This window comes from Lampetra fluviatilis, chromosome 63, assembly GCF_964198595.1.
Source record: "Lampetra fluviatilis chromosome 63, kcLamFluv1.1, whole genome shotgun sequence".
NCBI lineage: Eukaryota > Metazoa > Chordata > Hyperoartia > Petromyzontiformes > Petromyzontidae > Lampetra > Lampetra fluviatilis.
The window spans coordinates 3,115,584-3,127,049 of NC_136337.1; the positions used below are offsets into that span (position 1 = coordinate 3,115,584).

Sequence of the window (11,466 nt, forward strand, 5' to 3'; positions counted from 1 at the left end):
ATTGCTGCATTATAAGAAAGCCCGATTGCTTGGATTCAGATGCGGCGCACTTTATCGATCCCGTCATCAAAGTTTAATGGAGGGTTCTCGGGGTTTTTAAGCAAGGCACCTTCACGCCATACGCAAGCAAAATAGATTACGCTCTCAATAAATAAATAACGTAATTAAACCGGGGCGGAATAACCCAACGCCCCCCACTCCCACGTTTAATTTAGACTATTAACTTAAACAAAAAAAAACCTTGTGGCACTGCATTAGCCTGCAGATCCAGAATCGCGATCCCGCGGAAATTATCACTTTAATTGCACAAACTCCTTCCCGGCTACGATGGCCGAGGGTCTGCCCAATCATCAGCATCATCACCTCCTCCGCTCCGCTCCATCCTCTTCTTGGTCGTGGCTCGGCCTGGATCGGTGAATTCTCTTCCACACAGACCGCTGCGGCCGGAGCCACGGCCTCCGACTCGGAGCGAGCGGCCCTTGGGGGGGTGGGGGGGTCGCTCCAGGCCTCCCGACCTCCCGGCCGTCGTCGCTACTGCGGCGACCTTTAAAATGGAAACGCGCAAATGAACCCCTCGCTTTTCGCGAGCCAATTAGCGGCGGGGCCGCTCGGGGAGATGAGCAGCTGACAGCGGCGCGGGCGTCTGTCAACGGCGCTTTAGACGCGCACGCGACGCCGCGGCCAGCGCCGCAACACTTTCCAGATTCTCCGAGGACTCTCCCCCCTCCCTGCCTCTTGCTCTCGCTCTCTCACCGTGGCTCTCAAGATCCTGCACGCTCACCCCTCACCGTCTCTTCACCTCTCTCCCCTCCGTCTCTCCCAGTCCCCACTGTCTCCACGTTCAATCCATGGACTAACACCACCCCCCTCTCACCACCTCGTCCCACTCTCACCACATTCCTCCCCCCCTCGCTGCTCCAGACACCGAGGCCTCCTCTTGCCAACGCACGGACGGGTTCACGATCCCGCGTCCCATCCCATCTCTCGGCGATCTTGTGGCACAAACCTGCGACGCCCGGTGTCTCCCGGCAGGCGGCCTCCGCTGCGGGTACCAAACACCCGGCTCGGCTCAGTACACGCCGGGGGCGAGCACCGTGGCATCGCCACGACAACGGAGGCATCGCCGCGACGACAGGCATCGTCCCGGTCGGTGCAGAGCGGCGCCAAGCCGGCACGTGACGTGGCGGCCGGGGCCGGTGGGTGTGCGGCACGGGAGCCGGGAGGCCGGTTCCTGTGGCCCCACGTGACGGAACCTCCAGGAGACAGGGGGTCCCCGCCGATGCGGTAACCGTGCGCCGCGGTGGATCAGGGATCCGTGCCACGACGCGTCACCGCGTGACCTCGTCCTCCCGTACACTACTCAACGGGCACCTCGATCCGTTGACCCCTCACTCCGCGACCCTTGCACCGTTCGACCCGCCGACCGGCCACGCACGACTCTTCGGCAAGCAGTTAGACACCGAGACCAGAGCAAGAAGCGCGGGAGACGTTTATTGAAGTAAGCGCGCGGGGGGGCCAGTCACCCCGGGATTCATCGACCGGACCTCGACGGCCAAAACTCTTCTATAAAAACCGCCTCCTTCCTCCTCCTCGTATCCTCCTCCTCGTATAAAACCCACCGAGATATTTGGCAAGCGCTGCGGCTATAAAAAAAATCACTGAGTTGCCGGGCTCTGCAGGAGCTTTGCCATGGAAAAAGCTCGCTGCGGTCGCGAGCCGAAGGGGGAGGGGGGGGGTCCGCGGCTCCCTCCGGGTGCAATGGCTTTGTTTTTGTTTTAAACGCGCAAAAGTGTGCAAGCGAGCGAACGTAGGGGAAGCGTGCGGTACTGGCCCTGGATTAATACTGAGAGGCACACGGCCCAGAGGGAGAGAGGCGTCCAGGGCCGTCGCGTTTCCCGCCCCTCCCCCTCACCGCCCAAAGCCTCCACCCCGACGGCTCGCGACGCGAACGTCCCCGCGTGTCCGCGTGGCGTGTCGACGTGCGGGCCGTCGTGGGGGGGGGGGGGGGGTGTAGGGGGATTGGAGAACCCTCGCCAGCCACTCCGAGAACGTGGCGTCGACATCGCTCCCTCCGCCGCCCAGGCCGCACGGCGGGTCGCTCGGGGCGGGGTGGCCGGGGGTGCCGTCACTTGGACGACTTGCGTCCGAGTTTGAGAGACTGCGGGGCCGGACCGCCGGGAGTCCCCACCGCCGCCGCCGCCGCCGCCAGCGCCGCCAGCGCGTCGCCGTCCTCCTCCTCCTCCACGAGGTCTTCGGCCGAGCCCCAACGGCGCCGCCCGTGGCCGCCCCCCCAGCGGCCGCCGCCCCCCCTCGAGGGCTGTCCGCCGCTCCACGACGCGCGGTTGCCGGGGCCTCCCAGCTGCGCCGCTTGCGCCCCGGGGACCCCCGCGGGCCCCGCCAGGCTGGCGCGGTACGGCAGCAGCCCCGGGAAGGCGCCGGCCAGCTTGCGCGATGATCGCTTGTCGGCGCGCATCGCTGCGGCGCGCACACGGCACGGGAAACACGTGGGTCGGCAAGGCACGGCGCGCGGTTCTCCGAGTTCAACGGTTCGCCAGAGGAGCTCCGTTCAGTTGCACGTCACGCGGTTGCACGTCACGCCGATCGTCGGCGAGATGCGCCACCGCCCCCACGTGACGCAGAGAGACGCGGATGTAAAGACAAAGATCCCTCGCGTAGCCCTAAACAGACCGTTGGGGCAAGTGCTGCTCGCGATCACTTATGCAGGCTGGCATGGCGTGCGAGGGGGCGAGTGGCCAACACCACCCCAGTGCTGATGTTTTATAAACACCGCGCCAGGTACTTGTTTCAGGCTGAGTAGACCCAGGGGGAGGCCCGGGACCGATTCAGATATTCGCCATCGATGTTGGCCGTGAGCGGGAATCGAACTCGGTTGGCCGTGTTAGTAGCACGGAGCGCTCACCGCTACGCTACCGGTCCATGCCCCCCCGCACCACCACCGGGGAGCCTGGGAGACGCAGTTTTATCAACGGAGCTGTGTGTAAAAACACGACCAAGCCGCGGCCTCCTTCGCTCACGGCCAAGTCGTTTCTCTCTCTCTCTCTCTCCTCCCTGGCTCCTCCACCCTCTCTTACCTATATAGTCTCTTGTTACAGCAGCCCTTTTGCCCACTTCAGCAACTGCTTCTTGCTGAAGGTTGTCCCACCTGACGACGGGCGCTTGTGTTGTGCCCGAAACGTCGTGATTTAATTTATTTTATACCTCCGTGACTTTACCGAAAGAACCAAAGAGTATGGATCCCTGCAGTCACGAAAACTTCAAGCCGACGGTCGGCACGACAACGCGAATGGGCAGCCGGGCGGCGGCCGAGGGCAGCCGAGGGCAGCTGAGGGCAGCCGAGGGGCAGCCGAGGGCAGGCAGGCCTGTCACGACACGCACGCCGCACCCCAGGGTCCACTCGGCCGTGGAACTGCGTGGCACCGTCATCGCGAGACACGATCGATCGCCGCGGGACTCCCGCTGAAGGAGCTCAATAATCCGCGGGGGAAAAATCCACCTCGAGGTTCTCCCCCCCTCCTCCCTTCGGAGAGCGCGGCTTTAATGCCGGGGAGCGGCAGCTCGCAAAGAAAGACGCGGAAATGACGGCGGCACCGAGATTCCTAATTATTTCCCCAACGGCAGTGAGAGCGGGTCCCCCGCCAGCGCCACCTCCACCCGAGCGTCACCGCGATCGACCGGCCGCCGCTGCCCCCCCCCCCCCCCCGGCGCTGGTTCCCGTTCGTGTTAACGCGGCGGCAAATCGCCGGGGCGAATTCCGGCGACGCGATCGGTCGCTGCGCTGCCACCCCCACGTGACGTAGAGAGACGCGGATGTAAAGAAAAAAGATCCCTAGCGACCGCCCCGGTGCGCGCGTTGTGACGTTAAGCGCGAAGCGCCCTGCTGACGACCAAGCCCACCGCCAGCGCCGACTGCGGCCGCCCTCCCGTGTGGTAGCGGTGCAGGAGGTGTACCTCGCGCCTTTCTCGACGCACGTGTGCATCGAGAAAGCCCGAGAACTTGACTATAGTTGAACACGTAGGAGGCTTTCGCGACCAATATCATCCATAATGTAGCTTTTTTTGGATTAGATCGCGTAATTATACGTACGTGATCTAACCCCAAAAAAAAAAACCCCTATATCATGAACCTGACTATAATCGCCGAGCCGCGCGCTCGGAGGAGACACATGGGAGATGCGGGGGACACGCGTGGGAGATCCAGAAGAAACGCATGGAAGACGCGAGGGAGACAAGTGGGAGACACGGGGGAGATACAGAGGAAATACAGAGATGTGTGGGAGATGTGTGGGAGACTTGGGGGAGACGTGGGGGAGACACGGGGGGGATGTATGTACGTATGTTTAACTTTGTCCGTACCGTACGTAGCCAACCGTGTTAATCAGAGATGAGTGGGAGACAAGTGGGAGACGCGTGGGAGATGATTGGGAGATGAGTGGGAGACGCGTGGGAGATGAGTGGGAGACGCGTGGGAGATGATTGGGAGATGAGTGGGAGACGTGGGGGAGACACGGCGGAGGCTTACGTGTGGTGGGGTTCGGTGTCACAGCCTCTCCGTGCCGGGCCTTGCCGTAATGCCATGCCAGCCGCCCGCTGTAGTCACGCACGTCCTGGCGCACGCCTGGATCATCAGGGTCGGGGTCACGGGTGGAGGGGGCGGGGGGTCAAAGTCAGAGTCAACCGTGAGTGCACAAATCTTTCTGCTGTGACGAAGGGCCATTGAAGGTGAGTGCAGAGGTGAGTGGAGGTGGGTATGGAGGTGAGCGTAGAGGTGAGTGGAGGTGGGTATGGAGGTGAGTGTAGAGGTGAGTGGAGGTGGGTATGGAGGTGAGCGTAGAGGTGAGTGGAGGTGGGTATGGAGGTGAGTGTAGAGGTGAGTGGAGGTGGGTATGGAGGTGAGTGTAGAGGTGAGTGGAGGTGGGTATGGAGGTGAGTGTAGAGGTGAGTGGAGGTGGGTATGGAGGTGAGCGTAGAGGTGAGTGGAGGTGGGTATGGAGGTGAGTGTAGAGGTGAGTGGAGGTGGGTATGGAGGTGAGTGTAGAGGTGAGTGGAGGTGGGTATGGAGGTGAGTGTAGAGGTGAGTGGAGGTGGGTATGGAGGTGAGTGTAGAGGTGAGTGGAGGTGGGTATGGAGGTGAGTGTAGAGGTGAGTGGAGGTGGGTATGGAGGTGAGTGTAGAGGTGAGTGGAGGTGGGTATGGAGGTGAGCGTAGAGGTGAGTGGAGGTGGGTATGGAGGTGAGTGTAGAGGTGAGTGGAGGTGGGTATGGAGGTGAGCGTAGAGGTGAGTGGAGGTGGGTATGGAGGTGAGCGTAGAGGTGAGTGGAGGTGGGTATGGAGGTGAGTGTAGAGGTGAGTGGAGGTGGGTATGGAGGTGAGTGTAGAGGTGAGTGGAGGTGGGTATGGAGGTGAGTGTAGAGGTGAGTGGAGGTGGGTATGGAGGTGAGTGTAGAGGTGAGTGGAGGTGGGTATGGAGGTGAGTGTAGAGGTGAGTGGAGGTGGGTATGGAGGTGAGTGTAGAGGTGAGTGGAGGTGGGTATGGAGGTGAGTGTAGAGGTGAGTGGAGGTGGGTATGGAGGTGAGTGTAGAGGTGAGTGGAGGTGGGTATGGAGGTGAGTGTAGAGGTGAGTGGAGGTGGGTATGGAGGTGAGTGTAGAGGTGAGTGGAGGTGGGTATGGAGGTGAGTGTAGAGGTGAGTGGAGGTGGGTATGGAGGTGAGTGTAGAGGTGAGTGGAGGTGGGTATGGAGGTGAGTGTAGAGGTGAGTGGAGGTGGGTATGGAGGTGAGTGTAGAGGTGAGTGGAGGTGGGTATGGAGGTGAGTGTAGAGGTGAGTGGAGGTGGGTATGGAGGTGAGTGTAGAGGTGAGTGGAGGTGGGTATGGAGGTGAGTGTAGAGGTGAGTGGAGGTGGGTATGGAGGTGAGTGTAGAGGTGAGTGGAGGTGGGTATGGAGGTGAGTGTAGAGGTGAGTGGAGGTGGGTATGGAGGTGAGTGTAGAGGTGAGTGGAGGTGGGTATGGAGGTGAGTGTAGAGGTGAGTGGAGGTGGGTATGGAGGTGAGTGTAGAGGTGAGTGGAGGTGGGTATGGAGGTGAGTGTAGAGGTGAGTGGAGGTGGGTATGGAGGTGAGCGTAGAGGTGAGTGGAGGTGGGTATGGAGGTGAGCGTAGAGGTGGGCGCTACACACGTAGGGTGGTGATGAGGAGTTCCACCATCTCTTCACGGCTGTGGATGGTGGCGATGTGTAGCGCCGTGTAACCCTGCAACCATGCACACAACCAAAAGAAACAAAGATCCCCCGTGTAGCCTTAACAGACTGTTGGGGCAAGTGCTGTTAGCGAGTAGCAGCACCTATGAAGGCCAGCAAGGCACACACAAGGGTGGGAGGCTGCCTTTGTTTCCCTAGGGATGATGATGAGTACACACTGCACAAGGTACTCATTTGAGTCGACCTAAGGGAGGCCCAGGACTAGCTCGTCAGCAGTGTTGGTGGCCGTCAGCGTGAATCGAACTTGGGCCGTGGGGTTCGTAGTGCGGCACGTTAGCCACTGCACTACCCCTCCCCGTTACACACAGCCACGCACGGCCACACGCAGCCACGCACGGCCACACACAGCCACGCACACACACAGCCACGCACACACACAGCCACGCACGCACACACGCAGCCACACACACGCACAGCCACGCACACACACAGCCACGCACACACACAGCCACGCACACACACAGCCACGCACACACACAGCCACGCACGGCCACACATAGCCACACACACGCACAGCCACGCACACACACAGCCACGCACACACACAGCCACGCACACACACAGCCACGCACACACACAGCCACGCACACACACAGCCACGCACACACACAGCCACGCACACACACAGCCACGCACACACACAGCCACGCACGGCCACACACAGCCACGCACACACACAGCCACGCACACGCACAGCCACGCACACGCACAGCCACGCACACACACAGCCACGCACACGCACAACCACGCACAGCCACGCACACGCACAGCCACGCACACGCACAGCCACGCACACGCACAGCCACGCACACGCACAGCCACGCACACGCACAGCCACGCACACGCACAGCCACGCACACGCACAGCCACGCACACGCACAGCCACGCACACGCACAGCCACGCACAGCCACACGCAGCCACGCACACGCACAGCCACGCACAGCCACACACACACACAGCCACGCACACACACAGCCACGCACGGCCACACACAGCCACGCACGGCCACACACAGCCACGCACAGCCACACGCAGCCACGCACAGCCACGCACAGCCACACACACACACAGCCACGCACACACCAGTCCCTCCAGAAAAACGCGGAGTTTTTTGGTGATTGTTGCGGGCAAAAATCGTTGATTATGCGGCACGTTTTCTTAAAAAATGCGATGGAATATGCGGGATATTTATGCAATTTTATGCGATTAAATTGCGGGAACTTGCAAAAATTGCGGGAACTTGCAAAAATTGCGGGAACTTGCAAAAACTGCGGTTTGATGAAAAAGAGAAGAAAAAGAGAAAAAAAAGTGATTCCCCCAACACCCTATTCACTAGGCTACTACTTTAATGTAAAGAGTCATTTCTTATTACTTCCTATGATAAGCAAGCATACTACATCACAGAAAGTGCTGGGAATATTTAAGTTCGCATCTTGTTTTATTTCAGACCTTAACAAACAGATGGCTCAAACTTACAAAACATTGAGTCGAACAAGTTCTGTAGCTTTACAAAATGAATATGCTACAACTTCTGTAAAAATGAATAAATAAAATATTAAAAAATAAAATGTGTGCTTCCTGTTTTACAGAGGTAGCTATGCAAAATAATTTGCCCCCACTGTCATGTAACACACTGGGGAACTGCTTTGCGCGGTCTTTTGCGCTTATGTTTGTTGGCAAATGAGAAAGATTTGCGGGCTTCATCATGGTTTCATTGGCATCGCGGGGTTTGCAGCTTTTCAATGATGTCGCGTAATGAGTGACGTCACTTCATAACGTTCCCATGGCAACAGGGGAAATGGCTGCGCTTGTGTGAAGTAAACGCAACATTTTTCAACTTTCTGCTAAGATATATGTGGCTTTTTGCAACGAAAATGCGGGGATTATGAAATCATGCAAGCCCGCATATTTTGCGCGCGGAAATCTGCAATTTATGCGGCGAAAGTGCGGCGTATTTGAAAAAACGCGCCCCCCGCATAAATATGCGGACTTTGGCTGATTTTGCGTGAAATCTTGCGATCGCATAATCGCGTTTTTCTGGAGGGACTGACACACACAGCCACGCACGGCCACACATAGCCACACACACGCACAGCCACGCACACGCACAGCCACGCACGGCCACACACAGCCACCGAGAGGCTGGCCCCCATGGGGCCTTGGTGATGAAGACCTTGCCTGGAGGCCTCCGCTCCTGTCCCCACGCTCCGCGCCTTCATGCGGAGGATCTACATTTTACGGGGGGAGTGGAGGGGAGGGGCGCACGGCCCCCCCGCTAACTCACGGTCTTGTTTACCGCTGACAGCGGGGGGGGGGGGGGGCGGGGGAGAGCCCCCGGGGCTACAATCGTTCTGCGTCCGTGGAGATTTGGGCCGAAGTGCTTAAGATGGGCATTGATTTTTTCATAAATTCTTTCAAACGACCCAAAAGAAAACGCTCTGAATGTAGCGTGGCACCGGAAGAAACCAAAACCCCCCCACAAAATCAAACACGCGCGGCCGGGTGGAGCTAACCAAATGGATGGAAGATCAAGAACGGCGGCGGGCGTTGATCGGTGGTGGTAATGGTGGTGTTCATGAGAGCCTCGGAGTCTGGGTTACGGGTGTTGCTTACCCCCTGCTCCGGGTGCCGGTACGTTGTGGAGACGTTGGGGGGACACGGAGACGGTGAGGGCGCGGGCCGCACAGGGAGACACGGCGGGGGGGGGGGGGCATAGTTGGAGGAGGGGGGGGCTCCATTAGCACTGCTCAACGTCGCGGTAAATTATTCTTAAGAACTGGAGCGTGACTTAACCCCACAGCCGCTCGCACCGCTCTCGTCCGCACGGTGTTCCCACCGCGCCGCCGATGCCGCGGGTAGCCAGGGGCGGCACTACCGCCACCGCTAGTCACCCCCCCCCCCGCGGATTGCCTCCACATGCCGGACCGCCCCCCCCCCCACCCGAGCAACCGTCGCCGCCCAACGAAGGAAGCTCTGTAGGAAAAACAAGCGGTGGCCCGTCGCGAACGCTCGCCAACGACGGCACAGCCTGCGGACCTGGTGGTGGTGGGGGGCGCGGGAAAGCGTTAAAGCGGCCCTTCAATCCCCGCGTAAATCAGCTCCCGGGGAAATTACCCGGACGTCACTGTCAAAATATTATGGCAGCCCACGCGCGCTCGCGGTGCGCGGGCGCGCGGCGCGCGCGGAGAGAAAATTAACTTTTAATATTAATAACGCGCGGTGACTCACGGAGACGGAGCGCTTTTACTCACGTGCTGCCAGGGCGCCCGCGCCACACGCGACGCACAGAGGCGGTGGCGGCGGCCATCGATGAGCGTCGGGGAGCACGGGGGGGAGAGGGAAATGGGGGGGAGAGGGGGGAGGGAGATGGGGGGGAGAGAGAAAGGGAGATGGGGGGGAGAGGGGGAGGGAGATGGGGAGGGGAGGGAGATGGGGGGGGGGAGGGGAGGGAGATGGGGGGGAAAGGGGGAGGGAGATGGGGAGGGGAGGGAGATGGGGGGGAGAGAGAGAGGGAGATGGGGGGGAGAGGGAGATGGGGGGGGCGAGATGGGGAGGAGAGATGGGGGGGGGAGGGGAGGGAGATGGGGGAGAGGGGGAGGGAGATGGGGGGGAGAGTGGGAGGGAGATGGGGAGGGGAGGGAGATGGGGGGGAGAGAGAGAGGGAGATGGGGGGGAGAGGGGGAGGGAGATGGGGGGGCGAGATGGGGAGGAGAGATGGGGGGGAGAGGGGAGGGAGATGGGGGGGAAAGGGGGAGGGAGATGGGGGGGAGAGGGGGAGGGAGATGGGGGGGCGAGATGGGGAGGAGAGATGGGGGGGAGAGGGGAGGGAGATGGGGGGGGGGGGAGGGGGAGGGAGATGGGGGGAGAGGAGGGAGATGGGGGGGAGGGAGGGAGATGGGGAGATGGGGGGGAGAGGGGGAGGGAGAGGGAGATGGGGGAGGAGAGGGGGGAGGGAGAGGGGGAAAGAGAGGGGAGTAGGGAGCAGAGAGAAAGAAGCCGAGGAGAGAGGCACGTGGTGTGGGGGTGAGTGAGAGGGCACCACGGGAGCACAGGGGAACGGGGAGGGCAGGGATGAGAACAGATATAATTAGTCGGTTAATCTCGTTTATCGCCCCATTCTTCTCCGCCGGGACGCTCGGACGTAAATTAATACATCGAGGAAAAATAATAAAAACGGGTCGGGTATATCATATCAGAATGGGATAATTTTTCCCCACAAACAGTTCGATCACTGGCTCATGAACGGACAAATTACCACGGAGCGCCCCCACCCCCGCGCGTAATTTACACGCCCCTGGCAGCTCGTGTGTGGCTGCGTTGCGTCGTCGCCGGCCGGATTCAATTTCTCCCCGGCGCTCGGCGAGATAGCGGCGCCACCGCTGTGGCCAACGCTGACGCCAGTGCCGCCGCTAACGCCGCTAACCGCCTGCGTTTATTCAGACGTTCGCTCGGCACCAGAGGTGGAATGCGAGGCCGCAAAGAACCCGGGAGACGCTGGGAAGCGGGAGATGCAGGGACACGTGGGGACGTGGGGACGTGAGGACGTGGGGAGATGGGAAGATGGGGGAACGGGGACACTGGGACACTGGGATGCGGGGACACTGGGACACTGGGACACGGAGACACTGGGACACTGGGATGCGGGGACACTGGGATGCGGGGACACGGAGACACTGGGACGCTGGGACGCAGGGACACGGAGACACTGGGACACGGAGACACTGGGACACTGGGATGCGGGGACACGGAGACACTGGGACACGGAGACACTGAGACACTGGGATGCGGGGACGCTGGGATGCAGGGACACTGGGACACTGGGACGCAGGGATACGGAGACACTGGGACATGGAGACACTGAGACACTGGGATGCGGGGATGCTGGGATGCAGGGACACTGGGACACTGGGACACTGGGACACTGAGACACTGGGATGTGGGGACACTGGGATGCGGGGACACTGGGACACTGGGACACTGAGACACTGGGACACGGAGACACTGGGACACTGGGATGCGGGGATACTGGGATGCGGGGACACTGGGACACTGGGACGCAGGGACACTGGGACACAGGGACATTGTGATGCAGGGACGCGGGGACGCGGGGACGAGAGGACGTTGGGAGACAGATGAGGGCGGAGGAACATTGGGATAGATGCTCAGACGTGGGGTCGCGGGGACTCATG

The 11,466-nt window shown here is 60.6% G+C and overlaps 1 protein-coding gene across 1 annotated transcript; it reads right to left on the reverse strand.

Moving 5' to 3' along the window:
- Window positions 1-1,470: 1,470 nt before the first annotated feature.
- LOC144951762 (uncharacterized) lies at window positions 1,471-8,970 on the reverse strand. Its single transcript, XM_078882122.1, has 4 exons — window positions 8,891-8,970; window positions 6,196-6,268; window positions 4,541-4,636; window positions 1,471-2,475 (listed from the first exon to the last, which is right to left on the reverse strand). The coding sequence occupies exons 2-4, from the start codon at window positions 6,221-6,223 to the stop codon at window positions 2,126-2,128; spliced, it is 474 nt and encodes a 157-aa protein (XP_078738248.1). The 5' UTR covers window positions 6,224-6,268; window positions 8,891-8,970; the 3' UTR covers window positions 1,471-2,125.
- Window positions 8,971-11,466: the final 2,496 nt, after the last annotated feature.